The sequence below is a fragment of the Mobula birostris genome, chromosome 16 (assembly GCF_030028105.1).
Source record: "Mobula birostris isolate sMobBir1 chromosome 16, sMobBir1.hap1, whole genome shotgun sequence".
Lineage (NCBI taxonomy): Eukaryota > Metazoa > Chordata > Chondrichthyes > Myliobatiformes > Myliobatidae > Mobula > Mobula birostris.
In genome coordinates this window covers 75775504-75802717 of record NC_092385.1, presented here as the reverse complement: position 1 = coordinate 75802717, position 27214 = coordinate 75775504, and the positions used below count along the sequence as shown (strand labels likewise).

Below are 27214 nucleotides of genomic sequence, written 5' to 3'. Positions count from 1 at the left end.
GAATACAGATACAAAATTCCTTAAAAGTGGCATCACAGGTAAATAGGGTCGTAAAGAGAGCTTTTGGTCCATTGGCCATTATTAATCAAAGTATTGAGTATAGGAGCTGGATTGTTATGATGAGGTTGTATAAGGCATTGGTGAGGCCGAATCTGGAGCATTGTGTTCAGTTTTGGTCACCAAATTACAGGAAGGATATAAATAAGGTTGAAAGAGTGCAGAGAAGGTTTACAAGGATGTTGCTGGGACTTGAAAAACTCAGTTACAGAGAAAAGTTGAATAGGTTAGGACTTTATTCCCTGGAGCGTAGAAGAATGAGGGGAGATTTGATAGAGGTATATAAAATTATGATGGGCTTAGATAGTCATAGTCATACTTTATTGATCCCGGGGGAAATAGGTTTTCGCTACAGTTGCACCATAAATAATAAATAGTAATAGAATCATAAATAGTTAAATAGTAATATGTAAATTATGCCAGTAAATTATGAAATAAATCCAGGACCAGCCTATCGGCTCAGGGTGTCTGACCCTCCAAGGGAGGAGTTGTAAAGTTTGATATCCACAGGCAGGGATGACTTCCTATGACGCTCTGTGTTGCATCTCGGTGGAATGAGTCTCTGGCTGAATGTACTCCTGTGCCCAACCAGTACATTATGTAGTGGATGGAGGACATTGTCCAAGATGGCATGCAACTTAGACAGCATCCTCTTTTCAGACACCACTGTGAGAGAGTCCAGTTCCATCCCCACAGCATCACTGGCCTTACAAATGAGTTTGTTGATTCTGTTGGTGTCTGCTACACTCAGCCTGCTGCCCCAGCACACAATAGCAAACATGATAGCACTGGCCACCACAGACTCGTAGAACATCCTCAGCATCGTCCATTAGATGTTAAAGGACCTCAGTCTCCTCAGGAAATAGAGACGGCTCTGACCCTTCTTGTAGACAGCCTCAGTGTTCTTAGACCAGTCCAGTTTATTGTCAATTTGTATCCTCAGGTATTTGTAATCCTCCACCATGTCCACATTGACCCCTTGGATGGAAACAGGGGTCACCGGTACCTTAGCTCTCCTCAGGTCTACCAGCAGCTCCTTAGTCTATTTCACATTAAGCTGCAGATAATTCTGCTCACACCATGTGACAAAGTTTCCTACCGTAGCCCTGAACTCAACCTCATCTCCCTTGCTGATGCATCCAACTGTGGCAGAGTCATCTGAAAACTCCTGAAGATGACAAGACTCTGTGCAGTAGTTGAAGTCCGAGGTGTAAGTGGTGAAGAGAAAGGGAGACAAGACAGTCCCCTGTGGAGCCCCAGTGCTGCTGATCACTCTGTCGGACACACAGTGTTGCAAGCACAGGTACTGTGGTCTGCCAGTCAGGTAATCAAGAATCCATGACACCAGGGAAGCATCCACCTGCATCACTGTCAACTTCTCCCCCAGCAGAGCAGGGCGGATGGTGTTGAACGCACTGGAGAAGTCAAAAAACATGACCCTCACATGCTCGCTGGCTTGTCCAGGTGGTTGTAGACACAGTTAAGCAGGTAGACGATGGCATCCTCAACTCCTAGTCGGGGCTGGTCGGCAAACTGGAGGGGATCTAAGTGTGGCCTGACCATAGGCCGGAGCAGCTCCAGAACAAGTCTCTGCAGATACAGTGAATGCAAGCAGGCTTTTTCCACTGAGGCTGGGGAGAAAAAACCAAAGTGCATGGGTTAAGGGTGAGGGGGGAGAAGTTTAAAGGGAACATTAGGCAGGGGCTTCACACAGAGAGTGGTTGGAGTGTGGAATGAGCTGCCAGACGAGGTGGTAAATGCGGGTTCTTTTTTAACATTTAAGAATAAATTGGACAGATACATGGATGGGAGGTGTATGGAGGGATATGGTCCGTGTGCAGGTCAGTGGGACTAGGCAGAAAATGGTTCGGCACAGCCAAGAAGGGCCCAAAGGCCTGTTTCAATGCTGTAGTTTTTCTGTGGTTTCTATGGTTTCTTTCTACCTTAACCTATATCTTTGTAATTCTAGTAGAAAAAGCCTATTTGTATTTACCCAATCTATACCCCTCTTGTTCAGCTTCATGTTCCTGCCATGCTCCCTCACTCCAATACATGTATATCAGCACAGGTCCTGAATGTGAGTTCCCCAGATTTTTATTGTCTTGAGCTTTGATTCCTTACCCATTTTTACCACAGACCCTACACCACCTTCGCAATGTGAAGCCAGATTGTGCTCTGTGCACCTCAGTTCTACAGTGCTGCTGAAATCCTCCTGTTTTCATACAGCTGCGATGACCTCTCTCATGGACAACAGGGCTACAGCAAACCCTAGCACAGCTGGCTCTGCATTACGTGTTGGTTTTTCCAGTTTAATATCGGCCAACATGGCTTGAGATAGGTTTCCATTTTAGATGCAAGAAAACTCATGTGTATCTCCAGTTCAGGGGGAACAGCAGCACATGGGGGTCAGGTGGGACAGTGAATTAGAGGATTTGCCATTGAATGGTAAGGTAAATTTAAAGGTTTTTTTGACTTACTCCTGCACTGATTCCTTGTTTCATTGCAGTATGGAATATGAGAGCAGCTTTAGGATTGAGGATTAACTTTATACATATGCCATATACCTTTTCATGTATTTACAAGGTGGTGAATCTGTGGAATTTGTTGCCATGGGTGGTTATGGAGGCCAAGTCATTGGGTATATTTAAGGCAGAGGTTGATAGATTCTTGAGTAGTCAGGCCATGAAGGGATATAGGGAGAAGGCAGGAGATTGGGGCTGAGAGGGAAATGGATTGACCAAGATGAAATGTAGGAGCAGACTTGATGGGCCAAATGGCCTAATTCTGCTCCTATATCTTATTGTCTGATGGTCTAATGTATTAGGAAATTGCTGTTGTGTGTTGGTCACGGTGTGACATGCAACAACAAAAAAACAATATTCAACAATTATAAAGAGTACTCTTATATTAAAATATAAGGTTGGAGGTTAAAGTATGGATACAAAATAAAATATGTAAAAATACCTAAATACCCACATGTATTTACAATGTAAACAGCTTTATAAAAACTGAACTAAAGAGTTTGCAGTGCAGTGACAGAGGTAATGGATTGCAGGGTTGGAGTGGGGGCGAACTTGAATTAATTTTATTTAGGCGTACAGCATGGACTAGGCCTTTCAGGCCCTTTGAACCAGGCCGCTCAGCAATCTCTGATAACACTGATTTCAATTTTAACCCGAATGATAGGACAGTTTACAATGACCAGTTAACCTACCCAGTAGGTCTTTGGATTGAGAGAGGACCTGGAGAAAACCACACATTCCGTGAGGACAATGTATAAAATTCCTTACAAAGGACACCGGGCCTGAACTCCAACGACCAGTGCTTAAGCTGGAACAGTGCCACGCTAACCGCACTAAGCTGAATGGTTCAAGAGGTACTGCGACTTATTCCTGCACTGATTCTTGTCCTTGTCGGACTGCAATAGGAGAGCAGGTTTAGGATCAGGATCAGCTATTTGCCATGTTCATTTACATGGATTAAGGATTTACTGTGGTGTGTGATCAGGGCGTGACATGCAACAAAAAAATCATAGGTTAAGGTATGGATATGAAAAAATTTGAATAAATACTTAAATACCCACACGCATTTGCTGGATAAGCAGCATTATAAAAAGCTTTTTTTTATCGTTTGCAGTGCAGTGACGGAGGAAATCGAGGCAGGTGTGGAGGTCTAAATAGAATTGATCAAATTGACTGCCTAGAAGAACTTTTAAGATGACATAATTTTTTTTGTTGTTTTCTTTTAATAGCTGTACAGCTCTTTCCAGAACAGAGCTTTTGGAAAAGGCAGTTTGCAAGGAGGGTAGTGTTTGCAATGATTTTCCTGCCCACCTCTTTTTTCTGGACACACAGAAGTTCTGCAGTGATGGTAGACTGCAGACAGTGAGCTTTTCTGCTGAGCTGACAGTTCACTGTAGTTCCTGTACATTGTGAGAGGATGGTATGCCAAACCAGACAGTAATGGCTGATGTGAGGATGTTCCCTAATATGGTGGTGTAGAAACTGAAGCTAATGCAAAATGGATAGGTGGAGAGGAACCAAAGATTTGGGACTTTCTGGATCTCTGTTAATTGTCATTTCACTTGCTGCAAAACCACTTGGCAACAAAATAGAAGTGTAAGTCAACCAAAATTCCCCAGGCTGTATTTATAAAGCCCACTTTACTCTCAAGACACAAAACTTTCAACCTACAGTTAGTGTAAATGTGCCCTGCCTTGTGCTTTGAATGCATTAGTTCTCAAAGTCAACAACGCGTGGAGATTTTTCTTGATGAAACCTGCTTAGTTTTGGAGTTCAGAAGCCTTGAATAGGTTAGTGCGTCTCCCATTGTGGGGAAATCAGGGGTTTGCCTTGTGAATGAGTGAACCAATCCTGGATGCTAGCCTTTGAACCTACGAATCACCCCGTAACCTGGCAACCAAATATGTGCCTACCAGCTCCTCTAGAAGTTCAAGTACACATGGGAATAGAGGAGAGAAGAAGCGCTGAACCCCAGTAACTGATGCTTTTTTCTCCAAAGTCAAAGCAAATTTATTATTAAAGCATGTACATGTGAGCTTACACTACCTTGGGATTAATTTCTTACAAGAAAATAAATGAACAGAATAGAATTTGTGAAAAGCTGTACATAAAGACTGACATGCAACCAATATGCAAAACAAAACAAACTCTGCAAATAAAAAACGTAATACTCAGAGCACGAGTTGTAGAGTCCTTGAAAATGAGTCCGCAGCCAGTGGTGGGGGGATTGAAGTTATCCACGCTGGATCAGGAGCCTTTTGGTTATAGGGTGATAACTGTTCCTGAACCCGGTGATGTGGGACCTGATGCTCTTGTGCCTCCTGCCTGATGTAGTAGTGAGAAAAGAACATGACCTGGATGGTGGGACCCCTTAATGGTTAAAGGTGCCTTCTTGTGGCAGGGCTGCATGTAACTGTACTCAGTGGTGGGGAGGGCTTTGCCTGTGATGGACTGTGATTGCCATGTGTATGTTGGCATCACATTTCTGCGTGTACAGTACTGTGCAAAAGTCTTAGGCACCCACACACCCACGCGCACACATACCCACGCACCCACACACTCACACCCATGCACCCACACACTTACACCCACAGACACACACACACAGACAGACAGACAGACACACACACACCCACACACACACACACATACACAGACTCACACTCACACCCACACACTCACTCACACACACACACACACACACTCACACCCACACACACACTCACACCCACACACACACTCACTCACACACTCACACACACTCTCACACCCACACACACTCACACACACACACACACACACACACACACACTCACTCACACCCACACACACACACTCATTCACACCCACACACACACACTCACTCACACACACACACACACTCTCACACCCACACACACACACTCACTCACACACACACACACACTCTCACACCCACACACACTCACACACACACACACCCACACACACACACACTCACACCCACACACACACACTCACTCACACACACACACACACTCTCACACCCACACACACTCACACACACACACACACACACACACACACACACACACACACACACTCACTCACACCCTCACACTCACACTGACACCCACACACACACAGATATGCACACACACCCACGCACACACAGACACAGACACCCACGCACCCATACCTACGCACCCACACACTCACGCGCACGCACACACAGACACACACACGCACACACACACAGACAGACGCACACAGACACACACACACACACACACACACACACACACACACACACACAAAAAGTTACGGTGCCTAAGTCTTTTACACAGTACTGTAGTAATTTTATGTATTGCATTGTACTGCTTCAGCAAAAAAAAACAAATTTCATGATATATGAGAGTGATGATAAACCTGATTCTGATCTGGTTCTCTGTTGTGGACTGAGAGTGGGAAGGGGGCAGGGAGAGGGGAATCATGGTTGGGAAAAGGGGAAGGGAGAGGGGAGGGAGCGGAAAGCACCAGAGAGGCATTCTGTAATGGTAAATAAAATTTTATGCACCCAAGTGACCTTGCCTGGTCTCTCTCAAGGCTGGGTGTGTCTGTACTCATGCCAGCCCCTGCCCCGGCACTCCTTCTCTGCCACCTACCTTCATCCCCCTCCCCCCATGGTCCTCCTCCCTCGCCACTCCCAACAACCTTTGCTCCCGCCAAGTTTATATATTTGCTGTCCACTCTACATTGACAAATACATTACTGTGCAAAAGTCTTAACCACCCTAGCTACATACAGTATATGTGCCTGAGGCATTTGCACAGTACTGTGCCAATTTGTTTCTTTCGTGGTAAAGCTGTTTATTTATTTCTGAAGACCAGAATTAGCAGAAAATGCTATGGAATATTTTGCATATTGCTCTAATTTTAATGAAAGGAGTTAAGTCTTGCAGAACCAGGTATCACTGAACAGCTTCCATGCTGCTACCTGTACTTAGCTGTATAACCCAACAAGCATGCATAGGTTTATCATCAGCTGAATCTTAGTGAAAAGCAAGTTCCACAGCACTCTGCCATTCACGTTAGAACACGACAACTTTTAAAAGTCTCTGGTTTCTCCAGATGTTCCACACAATTGGAGTAATAGAGAAAAGCTTCAAAGAAACATATTTTCCTACTAGTTATAAACACAAGGTTCTTCAGATCTGGGAAATCTTAAACAACACACTCGAAATGCTGAAGGAACTTGGCAAGTGAGGCAGTGTCTTTGGAAAGGAATAAACAGTTGATATTTCAGTACGAGGCTCTTCATCGGGACTGGACAGGAAGGGGATAGAAGCCAAAAGAAGAGGGTGGGGCAATGGGAAGGAGTACAAAGTAAGAAGCTGAGGGGAGGATTGATGGAAGAAGACTGAAGAAAGAATCTAATAGGAGAGGACAGTGACCATAGAAGAAAGGGAAGGAAGAGAGGCAGCAGAGGGGAAGAGAAGAGGTGACAAGGTAACCAGAATGAAAAAAGAAAGGAAGAGGGAGAATTTGCTAGAAATTGGAGAAATTGACATTCACGCCATCAAGTTTTAGACAATCCCCATTCTGGTTCCTCACTTACCCCTTCTCTTCTACTGTTTGCCAAAAGAAATGTGGAATTTTAAGTGCTTTTGTGTTCCAAATAAAGACCAGCCTGATAAATACCTTGATAGTTTAGAAGCTTGCTTAATATTTGGTATTGGTTTGTTATTTTCACATATACCAAGATACAGTGAAAAGTTTGTCTTGCATACTGTATATACAGTACACAGTGATTTGGTAGAACAACACAAAATGATAGCTGCAGAATAAAATGCAGTGGCCACACAGTAGGTACAGTGGAGGTAAACAATGAAGTGGGGAATTACAACAAAGTAAATTGTGAGGTCGTCCATCTTAATATACAAGTGGTCCTTTCAGGCAAGAGAATGGGATTGTGGGAGATAGGCCAGCCATGTTGGAACGGTGGAGCAGACTTGATGGACTGAATGGCCTTATTCTATTTCCATGTCTTATGGTCTTTCAGGACTTTGGTAACACTGGGATAGATGCTGCCATTCAGAATGGTGTTTGGGTTTTCAAGCTTTTGCATTTTCTACGCAATGGGAGAGGGGAGAAGGGAGAATCTCCAGAATGAGTGGAGTCATTGATTATACTGACTGTTTTACTGAGTCTGTGAGAAGTATAGTTCGTAGGGGAGAGGCTGGTTTCCATGATGTGCTGAGCTGTGTCCACAACTTTGCAGTTTCTTGAAGTCACATGCAGAACAGTTACCATGCTATGCTATTATGGATCCAGAGAGAATGCTTTCTTTGATGAGGGTTGACAGGGACATGCCAGGTTTCCTTAGCCTCTTGAAGAAGTTGAGGCATTGGTGAAGTTTCTTGGCCATGTCGCCGATATGGTTGGATGAGCTCAATGCCTTCTGTGCTCACTTTCACCACCAGATCAGGGAGAATCTTCGCACACCCCTATGACTCCCAGTGATCCTTTGGTCTCAGTATCTGAAGATGACCTGTGGACTGCCATCAAAACAGTGAATCCAAGGAAAGCATCCATTTTGGATGGAGTACCTGGTGGAGTATTGAAGACCTGTGCTGACCAACTGGCTGCTGTATTCACGGCTGTCTTCAACCTATGGTACTCACCTGCTTCAAACAGATTGGGGCCCAAGAAGAGTGTGTTAACCTGTCTCAATGGCTGTCATCCAGAGGCACTTACGTCCATGGTTTTGAGACTGTTTTAAAGCACATCAGCTCCTGTCTGAGTGGTGATTTGGATCTGCTCGAATTTGCCTACTGAAGAAACAGGCCCACAGCAGATACCACCTTATTGGCTCTTCACACAACCCTGGAACGTCTGGACAGCAAAGATGCATACATCAGGATGCTCTTTATCAATTACAGATCAGCATTTAATACCATTATCCCCTCAAAACTAATCAGTAAACTGTAAGATCTGGGCGTCAATACCCCCTTGTGCAATTGGGTCCAGGATTTCCTCACTCGAAGACCCCAGTCAGTTCAGATTTGTAAAAATATCTCCACAATCTCCATCAGCACAGATGCACCACAGGAATTCGTACTTAGCCCCCTGCTCTACTCGCTTTGCACTTATGACTGTGAGGCTAAGTACAGCTCCAACACCTTATGCAAGCTTGCTGATGACATCACTGTTGTGGGCCGTATCAAAGGTGGTGATGAATCAGTATACAGGAGGGGGATTGAAAATTTGACTGAGTGGTGTAATAACAGCAACCTCTCTCTCAGTGTCAATAAGATCAAGGAACTGGTTTTTGACTTCAGGAGAGGGAAATCAGAGACCCATGAGTCAGTAATCATTGGAGGATCAGAGGTGGTGAGCATCAGTAACTTTAAATTCCTGGTGTCACTATCTCAGAGGATCTGTATTGGGCCCATCATATAAATGTAATTGCAAAAAAAACACAATAGTGCCTCTACTTCCTCAGGAGTCTGCGGAGATTCAGCATGTCATCAAAAAGCTTCTGTAATTGTGTGATGGAAAGTGTGCTGACAGGCTGCATTATGGCTTGGTATGGAAACGCCAATGCCCATGAGCAGAAAATCCCACAAAAAGTAGTGGATTCGTCCCAGTGCAACAGTGGTAAAGCCTTGACAACCATTGAACACATCTATACAAAACGTTGCTGTAGAAAAGCAGCATCCATCATCAAAGATCCTCACCAGCCAGGCCGTGCTCTTTTCCCGCTGCTGCCATCAGGTGGCAGGTACGGGTGCCCTGGACTTCCACCACCAGCTTCAGGAACAGTTACTACCCCTCAACCATCAGGTTCTCGAATAAAAGGGGATAACTACTCTTTCTATTTCTGGTGTTCCCACAACTGATGGTCTCATGAGAAGGATTCAGTCTTGTTATTTCATGCTCGTTATTTATTGCTATTATTTTACATTTGCACAATTTGTTCATTGATCTTGTTTATAGTTGGTTCTATAAATTTGCTAAGTATGCCCGCAGAGAAAGAATCTCAGGGTTGTATGTGGTGACATGTATGTACTCTGATGATAAATTTTACTTTAAACTTTGAACCAATGTATATCGATTTCAGCAAGGTATTCGATAAAGTACCCCATGCAAGGCTTATTGAGAAAGTGAGGAGGCATGGGATCCAAGGGGACCATGCTTTGTGGATCCAGAACTGGCTTGCCCACAGAAGGCAAAGAGTGGTTGTAGACAGGTCATATTCTGCATGGAGGTCGGTGCATGGAGTGGTGTGCCTCATGGATCTGTTCTGGGACCCCTTCTCTTCATGATTTTTATAAGTGACCTGGATGAGTAAATGGAGGGATGGGTTATTAAATTTGCTGATGACACAAACATTAGGGGTGTTGTGGATAGTGTAGGGGGCTGTCAAAGGTTATAGTGGGACATCAAAAGGATGCAAAACTGGGCTGAGGAGTGGCAGGTGGAGTTCAACCCAGATAAGTGTGAGATGGTTCATTTTGGTAGGTCAAATATGAATGAGGGCAGAATATAGTATTAATGGTGAGACTGTTGGCAGTGTGGAGGATCAGAGGGATCTTGGAATCTATGTCCATCTCCTTCGTCTCACTGACGTTGAGCTGCAGCTGCTTCAGCTTGCACCATTTGACAAAGCCCTCCACCAGGGCGCTGTATTCACCTCCTATCCTCCCTTTTATACACCAAATGAGTTATCAGAGAATTTCTGCAGATGATGTGATTCAGTGTTGTTTCTGAACTCGGAGGTATATAGGATAAACAAGAAGGGAGACAATGCAGACCCAGTGAAACCCCAGTACTGCTCATAGCCATGTCTGACACATGGCTCTGATGCCACACAAACTGTGGTCTGCCAGTTAGGTAGTCTGTTATCCAGAATACAATGGGTAATGCCAACCTGCATTGAATGGAACTTTTCCCCAAGCAATGAAGGCTGTATGGTATTGAAGGCACTTGGAGAAATCAAAAAAACATGATCACACTTTTGCTTGTGGGATCTTGAGCAACACACAAAATGCTGGCAAAACTCAGCTGGTCAAGTAGCATTCATGAAAATGAATAAACAGTTGACGTTTCATGCCAAGGCCTTTCATCAGTCCAGAGTCAGATTTTGTCTAAAAATAGAATGGATTGCCCTCTATTCTGACAGTGAAGTCAAACACACGTCAGTAAGTTGCTTTCTGAGATGTTCCACTCCACTGATCTCCTGCTGAGAGATTTGGCTTTCAAATACATGGAGCTGTGTGGGGTTTGCTGTACACTAAAGTTATTTGGAAACAAAGATTGGCCTCTGCAGTGTAAATAAGGTTAGCTTTATTTGTCACATGTACGTTGAAACACGCAGTAAACTGTGTCATTTGAATCTATGACAAATACAGTCCGAGGATATGCTAGGCGGGCAGCCCATAAGTGATGCCATGCTTTCAGTGCCAAGATAGATGCCCACAACTCACCAACCTGCACCTGGAGGAAAAGGCATGAGGATACAGGGAGAATGTACAGACAGTGGTGGAATTTTACCCCTATCAAGATTACTGGTGCTGCAAGGCATTATGCTAACGTCTAGCTACCATACCACCCTAGCAATATTAATATAAGTAATTTAATGATTTGCAGACTATATAGCTTTGTCTCTAGCCATTATTGTGAATGTTTATATTGGTACCAACTCCCATATTGAGAGCAGAATGTTGAAATAGTGTGTGTATGATTGGTTTATTTGCCTTTGAGGAAATTGTAACTTCACTCCTCACTCTCCCATCTCCTCCCGAGTAAGTCATCACTTGGTGAAGAGACTCTTTTAGCTTGGGTGGATGCAGCCCTCCATTACCAGATCACGTTTGTATCCCAGAGCAGTTGAAGGTAGAGAACTAGTAGTTGATATAGTTCTCAACAGATTGTGTGAAATACTGGAGTCCAGTCTCTGCTTATTTTACCTTAAATATGTAACAAGCCAATTCAGTTGTTGAAAAGGTTGACTAGGCGAGAAAAGTATGAAGGGTCTACACAGCCTAACTGTAAGCAGGCTTTTTCCACTCTCAGTACTGTGTGTAATTCTTAGGCACCCTAGCTCCATATACTGTATGTGCCTAAGACTTTTGCACAGTATTGTAGTGATTTTATGTATTGCACTCTGCTGCTGCCACCAAAACCCATGCACATTTGATGACTTGAGTGATAAACCTGATTCTGATCTGGGTCTCTACTGGGGACTGAGAGTAGGAAGGGGGCAGGGGGAGGGAAATCATGGTTGGGAAAAGGGGAAGGGAGAAAAGAGGGAAGGGAAGGCACCAGAGAGACATTCTGTAATGATCAATATACCAATAATTTGGAATCAAATGACCTTGCCTGGTGTCTCAGGGCTCCGTGTGTGTGTGCACACTGCCCCAACGCCCCTTCTCTTCATCCCCTCACGCCCCTCCTGCGGTGCTTCACACGGACAAGTGAGAGAACTAGCACTGTAGGTAGCGTGGGACTAGAACTAGAGGTTAAGGGTGAAAGGTGAAAAAAAATTAAAGGGAACCTGAGGGGGAACTTCTTTACTCAGAGAGTGGTGCGAGTGTGGAATGAGCTGCCAGGAGAAGTGATGAATTGTGGTTCAATTACAACGTTTACAAGAAGTTTGGGTAAGTACTTGGATGGGATGGTCCAGATGCAGATCCATGGGCCAAGGCAGAATAATAGTTTGGCATGGACTAGATGGGACAAAGGGCCTGTTTCTCTGCTGTACTCCCCTCTAGCTCTATGAATGGTGTATTAAAGATCCAACCAAACAAATTTGTGGATGGGTTGAATCATGTTTGTGTTTTTCCCTTTTACTGTAATTTAACTTTTTAAACGAGAACCCTCGGTGATGTTCATTTGAGGATTTCAAAACAAAATTTGTATGTGCGTTTCAGTTTGGACTAAAAGTTGGTTTGGATGTCAATGCTGATGCCTCTTACAAAGGCCCATGGTTATTAACGTCACAAGGAAAAATGAACCATTTAGAGGAAACCTTCTGTTCCATGTAAGCTAGTTTCCTGAGCTTGGAAATGTGGGCTCTGGAGGACTGGCATGGGACAGCTGATGTGGAACTGCATTTCCCAAACAACTTCATCCATTCATCTAGAACCTTCAATGCTCTGAAGGTATTACACATACAGCTAAAAAAAAAAGTGGAGATCTGATGACTGTACAAAATTGGGGTATCAATAGGGTAAGTACAAACCGGCTTTTTCCACTGAAGTTGGGTGAGACTAGAACTTAGAGGTCATGGGTTAAGAGTGAAAGGAAATGATTAAGGCAAACATGAGGGGGAAATTCACTCTGGTGAGAGTGTGGAGAGAGTTGTCAATGGAGTGATGGATGTGGGTTCATTTGAGAGAAGCTTGGATAGGTACATGGATAGGAGGGCTGGGTGCAGGTCGATGGGTTGGAGCTGGGTCAAAGGGCCAGTCTCTGTACTGTAGTGTCCTATGTCTCTAGCTGACTATTGTTCTGTCACAGCTGGCAGACAGATACTGCAATAACAGAACTAATCGGTTTTCTGACTGACAGAAGTGAGCGGAATGGACCTCTTCATCTCTATGAAAATGTGGTGAAATGTGCTTTTTCTCACCGCTGAAGTAAATTGCTTCAATCAGCATAAAATGTCACCCTCTCCCCTGAAATTCACTTAGATTAGAGTCAATCAACATCTCAACTCTTTAACCTCATAACCCTGCCAATCAAATCTATCAAATTTTATTTTTTTGTCCCAGACATGCACAGCGCTATGAAGACCAGTGTTAATTACCTTGCTGTAATTGCCCCCACACTGAGAGCATTGTCAATCTCCTTCTTAGAGCTGGTAAATGTACAGGGTAGGTGGGGTCTTTAATTATGCTGGCTGCTGTACCAAGGCAGTGAGCAGTTTTGACAAGGTCCATGAGGGGAGGCTAGTTTCTGCAATATGCTGAGCTGTGTCCACAACTCTGTGTTTTCTTGAGATCACGTGGAGAGCAGTTGCTATACTAGGCTGTTTTCCATCCTGTGGTGATTTTCACACACACACAGAAAGGTTGTGATTAGGAATCAGTGGGGATACGGCGGTTCTGAGTAAGAGTAGAAGAGCAACTTTCCTAAGCATGAATCCCTTTCTGAACAGCATCAATAAAACAGAAGCACTGTGGGTTTTGCCACCTTCATTTCCAGTCCAGATGAAGGGTCTCAGGCCAAAATATTGACAGTTTATCCCCTCCAATGATGCTACCTGACTTTCTGAGTTTCTCCAGCTTTTGTCTGTGATACCCAGCATTAATATTGTTCTGGTCCATTCAGTCTGGTCAAAACACATGGAGAGTAAAGGCAGTGATAATAAACCAGAGCCAAATACCCACACACATGCTGCTGGAGGAACTCAGCGGGTCAGGCAGCATCCGCGGAGAGAATTAAACAGACAGCATTCCAGGCTGACACGCTTCATCAAGGGTTCTGATGAAGATTCTCAAACTGAAGCATCAACTGTTTATTCGCCTCCAGAATTTTGTGTGTGTTCCATAAGATTACTAGCATCTTCAGAATCAGCTGTATTTATCAATAAAACAATTGTTCCATTACTGGTCACTTCCATAATATAATTCTGTTTTCTGTACATCACTCCCAAAGAATATTACATGAGGGTACGTCAATTGCACAATCACCACTTGACCAGAAGTAGCTAATTGAATATTCAGTGCACCCTTAACACATTGCCGAGTTCATTCCCCTCAGCATTCAATATCCAGGCCAAAAAGTTTGCCGTTTCTATAATCCTCCTACTGATCCAACCTTTGTTCTGTTGCAGTACTTTGACCATGCTGTCTGGGACCGTCCTCCTTGTCATCATTTTATCAAGTGCTTCCACCAGCCGTGGAGACCGCTACAAGTCCTTCAGTAGATCGGATACAAAGTTTGAGCACTTAACGGTCGATCTGGAGACTGGGAATGTCTACGTAGGAGCTGTGAACTTCCTGTTCCAGCTGAGCTCTGAGCTGACTGAGGCGGTGGTGCAGCCCACTGGGCCCAAGAACGACAGCAAGGACTGCCTCCCCCCTGTCACCCGGAGTGACTGCCCGCAGGCGCGGCTGACTGACAACCACAACAAGCTGCTGCTGATTAACCCCTATGGCAAAGAGCTGATCACCTGTGGGAGTTTGTTTCAAGGGATCTGTGAGAAAAGGAGTTTGGGAATGATTAGCCGAATTTTGTTCCGACCAGAGCGGCCAGTTGACACGCAGTACGTGGCTGCCAATGACCCGAACGTCACGACCGTGGGATTGGTTGGCCTATCCAAAGGCGAGGTGGCAGTGCTGTTTGTGGGGCGTGGATACACCAGCAAAGGTGCTGGTGGAATTCCTCCCATCACCACCCGCAATCTGGTGTCGGCAGAGCCACAAAGTCTGGATTCGCATCCCACTTTCTCCTATGAGGATACGGCAAAGTTAGCAGTAGCTGGAAGGCTTTCGGAGTACAACCACCACTTTGTCAAATCTTTTATTTATCAATTGTCTGTGTATTTTCTATTCTATCGCAGGGACCTCAAGTCCCCCTCCAGGGAATATAAGACCTATGTGTCACGAGTGTGCCTGGGTGACATGCATTATTACTCATACGTGGAGGCGCCCCTTGCCTGTCAGACTGCAGACAGGAGCTACAATTTGCTTCAAGCTGCCTACATCAGCCGACCAGGAAAGGGCTTGGCCGATGGGGTTCTCCAAACCGATGGGGAGGTCCTGTTTGCCACTTTCGCTCTTGGCCAGACATCCACAGCAAAGCCTACAGAGGAGTCAGCACTCTGCATTTACACCATGAGCCAGATTGATCAGATAATCAATCAGACTCGGGATCTGTGCTACACCAACCACGGCAGGACCCCGGATGGGCACGAGGCAGCTTATATAGAGTACGAAGTCAAGTCCAGCTGTAGTGGGCTAACATCAGTAAGTGTTTTATTCTTTTCCCGTTTGACTTTGAACTTTTGATATTGACAATTCCTGTCACAGTATGTGGACAGGCCGACCAGGAGGAATGCCATACTAGATCTAGTACTAGGTAATGAACCGGGTCAGGTCACAAATCTCTCAGTGGGTGAGCACCTGGAGGACAGTGACCAGCGCTCCCTGGCCTTTATAATTATCATGGAAAAGGATAGAATCAGAGAGGACAGGAAAATTTTTAATTGGGGAAAGGCAAATTATGAGGCTATAAGGCTAGAACTTGCGGGTGTGAATTGGGATGATGTTTTTGCAGGGAAATGTACTATGGACATGGGGTCGATGTTTAGAGATCTCTTGCGGGATGCAAGGGATAAATTTGTCCTGGTGAGGAAGATAAAGAATGGTAGGGTGAAGGAACCATGGGTGACAAGTGAGGTGGAAAATCTAGTCAGGTGGAAGAAGGCAGCATACGTGAGGTTTAGGAAACAAGGATCAGATGGGTCTATTGAGGAATATAGGGAAGCAAGAAAGGAGTTTAAGAAGGGGCTGAGAAGAGCAAGAAGGGGGCATGAGAAGGCCTTGGCGAGTAAGGTAAAGGAAAACCCCAAGGCATTCTTCAGTTATGTGAAGAAAAAAAGGATGACAGGAGTGAAGGTAGGACCGATTAGAGATAAAGGTGGGAAGATGTGCCTGGAGGCTGTGGAAGTGAGCGAGGTCCTCAATGAATACTTCTCTTTGGTATTCACCAATGAGAGGGAACTTGATGATGGTGAGGACAATATGAGTGAGGTTGATGTTCTGGAGCATGTTGATATTAAGGGAGAGGAGATGTTGGAGTTGTTAAAATACATTAGGACAGATAAGTCCCCGGGGCCTGATGGAGTATTCCCCAGGCTGCTCCACGAGGCGAGACAAGAGATTGCTGAGCCTCTGGCTAGGATCTTTATGTCCTCGTTGTCCACGGAAATGGTACCGGAGGATTGGAGGGAGGCGAATGTTGTTCCCTTGTTCAAAAAAGGTAGTAGGGATAGTCCAGGTAATTATAGACCAGTGAGCCTTACGTCTGTGGTGGGAAAGCTGTTGGAAAAGATTCTTAGAGATAGGATCTATAGGCATTTAGAGAATCATGGTCTGATCAGGGACAATCAGCATGGCTCTGTGAAGGGCAGATCGTGTCTAACAAGCCTGATAGAGTGCTTTGAGGAGGTGAACAGGCATATAGATGAGGGTAGTGCAGTGGATGTGATCTATATGGATTTTAGTAAGGCATTTGACAAGGTTCCACACGGTAGGCTTATTCAGAAAGTCAGAAGGCATGGGATCCAGGGAAGTTTGGCCAGGTGGATTCAGAATTGGCTTGCCTGCAGAAGGCAGAGGGTGGTGGTTGAGGGAGTACATTCGGATTGGAGAGTTGTGACTAGTGGTGTCCCAGAAGGATCTGTTCTGGGACCTCTACTTTTCGTGATTTTTATTAATGACCTGGATGTGGGGGTAGAAGGGTGGGTTGGCAAGTTTGCAGATGACACAAAGGTTGGTGGTGTTGTAGATAGTGTAGAGGATTGTCAAAGATTGCAGAGAGACATTGATAGGATGCAGAAGTGGGTTGAGAAGTGGCAGATGGAGTTCAACCCGGAGAAGTGTGAGGTGGTACACTTTGGAAGGACAAACTTCAAGGCAGAGTACAAAGTAAATGGCAGGATACTTGGTAGTGTGGAGGAGCAGAGGGATCTCGGGGTACATGTCCACAGATCCCTGAAAGTTGCCTCACAGGTAGATAGGGTAGTTAAGAAAGCTTATGGGGTGTTAGCTTTCATAAGTCGAGGGATAGAGTTTAAGAGTCGCGATGTGATGATGCAGCTCTATAAAACTCTGGTTAGCCCACACTTGGAATACTGTGTCCAGTTCTGGTCACCTCACTATAGGAAGGATGTGGAAGCATTGGAAAGGGTACAGAGGAGATTTACCAGGATGCTGCCTGGTTTAGAAAGTATGCATCATGATCTGAGATTAAGGGAGCTAGGGCTTTACTCTTTGGAGAGAAGGAGGATGAGAGGAGATATGATAGAGGTGTACAAGATAATAAGAGGAATAGATAGAGTGGATAGCCAGCGCCTCTTCCCCAGGGCACCACTGCTCAATACAAGAGGACATGGCTTTAAGGTAAGGGGTGGGAAGTTCAAGGGGGATATTAGAGGAAGGTTTTTTACTCAGAGAGTGGTTGGTGCGTGGAATGCACTGCCTGAGTCAGTGGTGAAGGCAGATACACTAGTGAAGTTTAAGAGACTACTAGACAGGTATATGGAGAAATCTAAGGTGGGGGCTTATATGGGAGGCAGGGTTTAAGGGTTGACACAACATTGTGGGCTGAAGGGCCTGTACTGTGCTGTGCTATTCTATGTTCTATGTTCTTTGGCCAATAGATCCATCTGTTTAATGCTGTGGGTAATGAAAATCCATAGGCCAAGAAATTCGAGCTGTTGGATTACTGTTACATAAAGATAACATATATAAGTTCCTTTCCTGTCATTTCAGGGATTAAGTTCAGGAAAGTTCACAATATTATAAACCCTCTTGATGAAATTTTTGCATTTGCACATCCACAATATGCTTACTGTACATCATTTCAATTAAGCTCTACGTGACTGCATTTAAAAGACCAATTTTAAGTTCATGCTGAGCTGGAAGTTATTTCATAATTCAGGCCCAACTTGGTGAGCAAAAGATATCTAAGAGAGAAATAGAAGTTGTTACCCCATCCACTGCCACCAAACTCATCGTTCCCTTACTCCACACTGCTTGTTTCTACCTCCTACCAGGATCCACAAACCTGACTGTCTGGGTAGGTCCAGTGCCTCTGCCTGCTCCTGCCCCCTGCCCCTCTGCTCCCCTGTGTCATCATGCCTTGACTCTCTTTTATTCCCCTTGTTCAGTCCCTTCCCACCGACATCAGCAACTCTTTTCATGGCCTGAGTTTCCTCACAAACTTTCAGTTCCCTGGCCCAGAACCACCTCATTTTCACCGCAGATGTCCAGTCCCTATATACATCTATTCCCTATCGAGAAGGCCTTAAATAAAAGTATCTCAATATTGGTTCTCAATGAAAGAACCAACCGGTTCCCTACCACCAGCACCACCCTCCTTCGCTGGCAGAACTGGTCCTCACCCTCTGCAATTTTTCCTTCAGTTCCTCCCACTTTCTCCAGACTCAAGGTCTAGCCCCAGGCATTCACATAGGCCCCGACCAAGCTTGCCTTTTCGTTGGCTATGTAGAACAGTCCATGTTCCAAACCTTCCCCAGTAATGCTCCCCAACTCTTCCTGCGCTGCATTGATGACTGCATTACTGCTGCTTTGTGCACCCATGCTGAGCTCGTCAACTTCATCAACTTTGCTTCCAACTTCCACCCTGCTCTTAAATATACTAAGTCCATTTCTGAAACCTCCCTCCCCTTTCTCAAACCCTCTGTCTCCATCTTTTCATTACATTTCCCAAACTCCCTGTCTCCGTCTTCTCATTACATTCATGTCCGCTGCATCTGTACCCAGGAGGCAGGTTTCCTTTCCAGAACATCAGAAATGCCTTTCTTCTTCGAAGAACAGGGTTTCCCTTCCTCCACCATTGATGCTGCCCTTACCCGCATCTCCTCCATTTCCCAAACATCTGCGCTCACCCCATCTTCCTGCCACCTTAAAAGTGACAGACTTCCTCTTGTTGTTACCTGCCACCCCATGAGTCTCCGCATCCAGCACATTATTCTCCGCACTTCTGCCATCTCCAAAGGCTTCCTACCACCAAACGTATCTTTAACTCTGCCAGCTCTGTCCACTTTCTGCCGGGGTCACTCCCTCCGTGATTCCCTTGTCCATTCATCCCTCCCCATGAATCTTCCTCCTGCAAGCAGCAAAATGCTACAGTGTGCATTCACCCCCTCCCTCACCTCCATTCAGGGCTCCAAACAGTCCTTCCAGGTGAGGCAACACTTCACTTGTGAATCTGCTGGGGTCCTCTATTGTGTCTGGTGCTCTGGTGCAGCCTCCTGTACATTGCTGAGACCCACTGTAAATTGGGGGACCGCTTCATCAAGCACCTCTGCTCCATCCGCCAAAAGCGAAACTTACTGGTGAGCAAACATTCTAATTCTGATTCCCATTCCTGTTCTAACATGTTGATCCATGGTGATATGGCATCTTCAGATTGGAGGAGCTACACCTTGTATTCCATCTGGGTAGCCTCTGACCTGATGCATGAATATTGATTTCTTCTTCCAGTAAAAAAATACCTTTACCTCCCCTCTTCTTCTATTCCTCACTTTGGCCTCTTACATCTTCTCACCTGGCTTCAACTAAGACCTTCTAGCTTTCCTCCTTCCCCTCCCTCCCCCCACCCCATCTTTTTATTCTGGCATCTTCCTTTTCAGTCCTGAAAAAGGATCTCAGCCCAAAACCTCGACTGTTTATTTATTTCCATAGATGCTGCCTGACCTGCTGAGTTCCTCCAGCATTTTATGCATGTTGCTTTGGATTTCCAGCATCTGCAGACCTTCTCATGTTTAAGATCCTCCAGGGTTGGTAGAAAGATGCACTGTCTGTCAGGTTTATAAAGTAGAGCCAGTGGTGATTGTCCTTAAGAATACATATTGATTTTTAATGAGAATGAGATTGATAGCTCAAGGTGAATCACTCTGTATCATTTTGACTGTACTGTTGATTTTCTCTTGTTTATAATAAAAATTGGTTGGTGATATATTTACTACTTTTGCTGATAAATTTCAGATAGTATAAAGTGTTTAGTAAAGAAATTTAATGTATTTACTGTAGTAGATCCTAATGGTGCACTTATGGAGGATGAATGTTTAAAAAATTATTGTTCCAAAACATACAAGCTGATTTGCGTAAAAAATGTAAATGATGCTTTTGTTTTTTGTTCTTTGAAAGAAACTCAGCATTGTACAGAAATGCCATGGTGATTATCTAATATACAGACAATTATTTTAGTAATTAAATATTCAGACTTAGTTCTTGTATTCAAGTTGCTGTGTGCTGAAAGTGATTACTGACTGGTGACCTTGCACCCTAGGAGTTACCTAAAACTTAACCATGCCACGAGAAATTTCAAGTGCAATCTACCTGAGGAGTAAAGTAACTGAACTATGTTCTTTGTCAAAAAGTGGGAAAGATCCACAAGACTGAGGTCGAGGAACAGAATTAGGCCATTCTGCCCATCAAGCTGCTCTGCCATTTAACCATTGCTGTTATTTTATCTCAACCCCATTCTCCCAGTAACCCCTAACTTCCTTACCAATCAATCTCTGCTGTAAATACACCCAATGACTTGACCTTCACAGTCTTCTGTGGCAAGAAATTCCAAAGAGTCACCAGCCTCTGGCTGAAGAAGTGTGTGTGTGTGTGTGTGTATACACACACACACACTTTACAATAGCACATACAGTCACAAAAATAATATTAACACAGATCCCTTAGTGATATGATCTGAAGATTGAAGGGATGTTGTCTAGGAGCCATGTGTTTGCAAGAACAAATACGCAGCAGTTCCTGATCTTGCGCTGGCTCAGCTACAGATGAAGAGAACTCAGCTTATCTCACACCTTCAGGCCCTCTCTGGATTCACAGATTTGTCAAATATCTGACCCTTGCATTAATGTTGTCAACGAGCAGATCTCCATTGGTCAGCAGCCCTGGGCAACTTTGATCATATTTATAGTTGATAGAAGAAAGTACCTGTATTTACATAGCAGGCATCACAAGCCCGACACCAGATACTGTTTTGGTTTAGATGCGACGATGCTATGGTGAACAGCAACCAGCAGCAAAGAATGCAGTTAACTACACATTTGAGTTGTTGTGTCAAGCTGGCGATAATTCATCTTTTCTTTCCCTCTTTTTCACTGCAAAATAAATTTACATTTCCTCTTTTAAAGTTCAAGTTTATGTCATTCAAGTGTACACATCTATACAGCAAAATGAAAACAACAGTCCTCTGGACCAAGGTGCACAAAATAGTACATATCACTCACTCTCACTCTCACTCTCACTCTCACTCTCACTCTCACTCTCACCCTCACCCTCACCCTCACCCTCACCCTCATTCACTCTCGCACACACTTTCACTCCCACACACTCATTCACTCACTCTGTCTGTCTCACTCTGTCTCGCACTCTCTCGTGCACGCGTGTACACACACACACACACACCCACCACATAAAGTAACAGGTAATAAGGTGTATTTATGACACAAGTTTAGAAAGTGAACAATATAATGCTACTATATGCGTGATGGGACCTGGGTGGTGGCAGAGAGTTCAGTAGCTTTCTGGCCTGGGGGAAGAGTCCTCGCAGTTTGTGTCCTAATGCTACAGTAGTTGTTATTGAGCCCGTCACCCCCACTGGAGCGTAGTAGGCTGCTGACAGCAATTTGCCAGACTCCTCAGCGCATGGCAAGGTGGTTTCAGCCTCTCCTTTTGGGAATCTGTCTGTCTTCTGAGGACATCAGTGATGGGTTCTGTACATGCAGTGAGGATTGAAGTCAATCAGAGACATGGTGCTGCTGAATCAGATGATGTCACATTTATGGTTAGACTGAGTGTTGGTCGCTTTACTTTTCCTGTTGGCACCAATAATTTCTTTGTTCAATTCTAAGGTGGTAAATGACGACATCTCAGTAGCTACTTGGCGATTGGATAAAGAGGTGGGGTTTGGATTGTTGCCAATGCAGCAATGAGACACTTACCATACAAAAGTTTGCACCTCTGTCCATAGTTGCTGGTCCAGTCTGCGAATTAAAAAAAAATGACAGAACATAGAACAATACAGTACAGAAGCAGTCCTTCCACCCCCGATGTTGTGCCAAACAAATTAAACTAATTAAATAAACCCCTTCTGCCTGCACATGGACCATATTTCCCCATTTACTACACATTCATGTGCCTATCTAAAAGCCTCCAAAATGCCTCTATCGTATCTGTCTCCACCACCACTTCCAGGAGTGCATTCGAGGCACCCACCACTCTGTGTAAAGCAAAAATAAACTTGTCCCATGCATCTCCTTTGAACTCTCCTCCCCCAACCATAAATACACGCACCCTCATATGAGACATATCAACCCTACAGGGAAAAGATGCGCAATCTTAAAATCTTAACTTCAATCAGCTCTCCCCTCAGCCTCAGAGAAAACAACTCCAGTTTGTTCCATCTCTCCATAGAGCACCTGCTCTGTAATCTCGACTGCATCCTGATAAATTAGCATAAAAGAGACCTGTGGAGTTGGTTAGGTCAGGGCCATTCACTCCATTTACAGGAAGTAATTTGGATCAAGAGGGTCAGGACTGAGGATCAATGCAACTCGAGTATGTGACATTGAGATATTGTGTGGCTGCTCTGATTCCTAGAGAGAGTGAGAGGGCAAATGGGGAGAGGCTTGTGCTATTTCATGAGGTTAGGAGAGAGGGGCAAGGAGGCTGAAAAGGCTACAGATGTGGATTAGGGTTCTGACATGTCAATGGCATGAACATCGATTTCGCCAGCTTCCAGAAATTTCTTTCCCCTTCCACTTCCCTCTTCAATTCCCCACTCTGACCTCTTATCTCCTCTTTTCACCTGCCTATCACTCCCCCCCTCCCCGGTGCCCCTCCTCCTTTCTCCTATAGTCCACTCTCCTCTCCTATCAGATTCTTTCTTCTCCAGCCTTTACAGCTTCTTACTTCACCCCTCTCCCCTACCTAGCTGGCTTTATCTGTCTCCTTCCTACTTGTACAGGTCGACCTTCACTAATCCGGCACCGTTGGACCTGAGGAGTGCCGGATTAGTGAACATGCCGAATTACAGAAGGATCACATTAAGCATAATCAGTGCCGGATTATCGAAGGAACTGGATTATAGGTAGTCGGATTAGTGAAGGTCGACCTGAACTATTACTTCTCCCCTAGCCACTTTATTTTGGCATCTTTCAGCTTCCTTTCCAGTTCTGATGAGGGATCTCGGTCTGAAAAATTGACTGTTTATTCCCCTTCACAGATGCTGCCTGACCTGCTGAGTTTCTCCAGCATTTTGTGTGTTGCTCTGGATCAGAGTACTTTGGACTTGAGTAGAAGGCAAGAGCTACGAATTGTGCCATTTTCTTGGAATACGCTGCCCTGTACAGTCGTGCTCTTTTACTTTTATTCCCTCTTGCCTAATCCAGATCATCTGGCGTGTTTTCAAGACTGGCTGCCTAACAGATCTTCTGATAATTTGGTTAATGGAGTGTGAGATTCTTTGTACTGTGATTTATCATGCACATTGAAGGGGAACTTATCGAATTCTTTGGTTATTTGAGATATTCAAATCTTGTTAAAAAAATTGGGGGATTTTGGCAGCTAAATAGCTTGATCGTCTGACTCTCTGTTGAACGTTTACTTGGCTCATAAGTCAGCAATATCGGACAAGATGTTCCAAATAAATGAAGTGGAATCAGAAAAGCTGCAAGGCAGTTGAAGATGGCAAGGCACAGATCTCCCCGGCAACCATCGAGGAGTAATCTGCCAATGAGATTCACTGCATTTCCTTCAGTGAAGAGGCAAGAAATCTTGAGAACAAATTGCTGCAGCCATTTGCAAAGTAAAGTGCACTAAAGCACAAACATTTTAAAATGTTTTCCTGCAATATTAGATGGCCCGTTAGAGCCCAGGATAAGCAAATACAGCATTTGTATTTGAAAAGTGCCAGAAGACTTGGGAGTTAGATCAAAGGAGCAGATAAAAAAAGGACCAGTGTGGGTTTTAAATAAAGGGATAACAGTAGCATAAAGAGACTTTCAGGTGACTAATTTTAAAAGTGCCTAGATGTATGTTTGATAACCTTTTGATTTATACACAAGTCCCCTACCCTGGTAAAACAAACTGTGACTATCCAGCTTATTGAAGCCCTTCGTGACTTTTATAAACCTGTGCAAGGTCGAGCTTCAGCCTCCTTCTCTAGGGTAAACATTCACAACCTGTCCAGTCTCTCCTTGTAACTCGTGCAGACGTGGCAATATTCTTGTCACTCTTTTCTTCACCCTCTCTAGGTTAAGCACACCTTCCAATGTTACGGTGACTCCCAAATATAGTCTCAGCAATGTCTTGTACAGCTGTAACTTGATGTCCCAGCTCTTGTATTCAAGTGTGCCGCATGCATTTTTCACCACTTTGTCTACTGTGTCACCACTTTCACTGAGATATTTACTTGTACCCTTTCTCCTGTCCCTTCTACTGCATCCACCAAGGCCCTGTTGTTAACTCTTAATGCGGCCAAAATGCATCGCTCGTCTAGCTAAATTGCATCTGTCATCCCATGCCCATTTTCCAAGCTGACCTACATCCTGTTCTAACGTTTGACAACATTCTTCACTGTCCATCACAATACCAAATTTGCTGTCACCTGCAAACTTCCTAACTATGCCATATACATTCTCATGAGATAATATAGGTGACAAACTACAAAGGAACCAATACCAATGCCTGTAGCACACCACTGGTCACAGGCCTCCAATCCTCCACCACCACTCTGTGACTGCTTCCACCAAGCCAACTTTGTATCCAGTTGACTAGCATACCCTGGATCCCATGTGATCTCGCCTTCCAGAACAGTCTACTATGGGATCTCATCATAAATCTTTTTGAGGACCATATAGATAACCCTACCGTCGTGATCCTTTTAGTTAACTTTTCAAACAAGCCAATTAAATTTGTGCATTTCTCATACACAAAGCCATGTTGGTTATTGCTAATCATTCATTGGCTTTTCCAACGCATATAGATATTGTCTTTCAGAATCCCTTCCAGTAACTTTCCCACCGCTGATGTTAGGCTCATTGTCCTGTTGTTCCTTGGCTTGTCCTTGCATTGCTTCTTAAATAAAGGCACAACAGTAGCCACCCTCCAATCTTCCAGTACCGCACCCACAGCTCAGGAAGGTACAAACATGTCTACAGTGTCCTCGAGATTTCTCCCCTACTTTCTGCAACACCTGAAAATATACTTGGTCAGGACACGGGAATTTATCCACCTTTATTCAACTCAAGACTGCCAATATCTCTATTTCTATCAGGAGATCACAGTTTTCTTCCCCAAATTCCCAAACTTCCATGACCTTCATAGGAAAGGAAAGTATTTTGTTTAAGATCTCACTGGTTTCCTGTGGCTCCACATGTGGTCGACAACGCTGATGCTTAATGGGGACCTGTTCTCTCCGTAGAGACTCTAATGCTTTTAATACTTTGAACTAATATACTTTTCAAATCATGTGGACTTCTTCTTTACCTTCTCTGCCAAGTGTTAGTGCCTCTTGATCTGAAAGAAACACTGCACTAACAGTTAACACATGTAATGTGTATTAATTGCCACTTTTGCTCTGTGCCAGTGATAAATGATTTGCCCGATCGCAGACAGCAGTAGCTGGTTAGGATAGATAGGTGAAGTGCAGCTGTTGTATATCTGGTATATTTTAACAGTTAGTCCCAGACTGCGCAGTGAAATAATTGGTAACTGTAACATCATTCTGTCCAGTATTATTGACTGGAATGGAATGGAATGGGAAATTGTGACTGTAACATCAATACACCTAGAATCAATTGCAGCAACTAAATGGAATGGACATGCCAATCTAATTTCTCGTTCCTTTGCAAAAGAACATGCTTTAAAAAAAGTATCGAGAAACAATGGATTAGTTTTTAAGTCTTCCATTTTAATTATTCAGAATCAGAATCACAATTACGATCTCTTTATTGCCATATTATGACACATACCAGAGTTGATTTTAATTGGATGCCAAGCATAATACACAGGACAATACCGTAACAGACAACACAACAGCAACCAACAGTTTACAAGGCAGTAGTGCAAACAGCCATGAGCAATCAACAATTAGCAGAACAGTCACATCCGCAAACGTCAATAATCAAACCAAAATAAATGTGGGGATATAAACAGACTGAATAATTATCAATAGAACAGGGAGAGTAGGAAAGACCATTTAACAGATGTGCGAGGAATGTTAGGGTATTACACCTGAGTAAGTTTTGTTGAGAAACTGGAGCGACAAGAAAGAAATTTCAGAGAGGATGTGTAGCCTTGGTGGTGAAGGACTTGTAGTGTCTCCCTGATGGCAATTTGGTGAATAGTTCACCACTAGAGTGGGTGGAGTCAGCAGTAATTTTTCAGTTCTCTCAAAATGCTGGAGGAGCTCAACAAGTCAGGCAGCACCTATGGAAAAGAGTAAACAGTCGACATTGCAGGTCGAAACCCTTCGTCAGGACCAATTTTTCAGCTGCATTTCTTCACTCTGGCGATGAACAAGGTTTACCCTTTGAACAGTCTGACCAGCAGTGTTCTCTTTTCCTTCTCTCCAGGACACTCTTAATGCCTACCCCTGTGGATATGACCACACACCCAGCCCAATGGCGAGTCGCATTCCCATTGAGGCCTCGCTGGTGCTGAAGGTTGCCCAGGGAAGACTGGTTGCTGTAGCGGTGACAGTGGAAATGGAACACACCATTGCCTTTGTGGGAGATGACAAGGGCTACTTGCACAAGGTAAGGCAATAAAATCTGGCCTGGACTAAGATATGTGAAACATCATCCCTTGGACCAGCTCTAACTATTTCAAGGACCTCGTACAAGTTCATTAAATAACCTTTGCTCTGGTTCTT

General features: G+C 44.3%; 1 protein-coding gene across 5 annotated transcripts in view; it reads left to right on the top strand.

Moving 5' to 3' along the window:
• plxnb1b (plexin b1b) overlaps positions 1-27214 on the top strand; it is a 379174-nt gene that overhangs the window by 205820 nt on the left and 146140 nt on the right. For all 5 annotated transcript variants that reach the window (XM_072280878.1, XM_072280877.1, XM_072280876.1 and 2 more), the window contains 2 exons: positions 14400-15534; positions 26916-27098. In XM_072280878.1, the coding sequence (XP_072136979.1) occupies positions 14410-15534; positions 26916-27098 (1308 nt within the window). In that variant the 5' untranslated portion in view covers positions 14400-14409. The remainder of the gene's footprint in view (positions 1-14399; positions 15535-26915; positions 27099-27214) is intronic.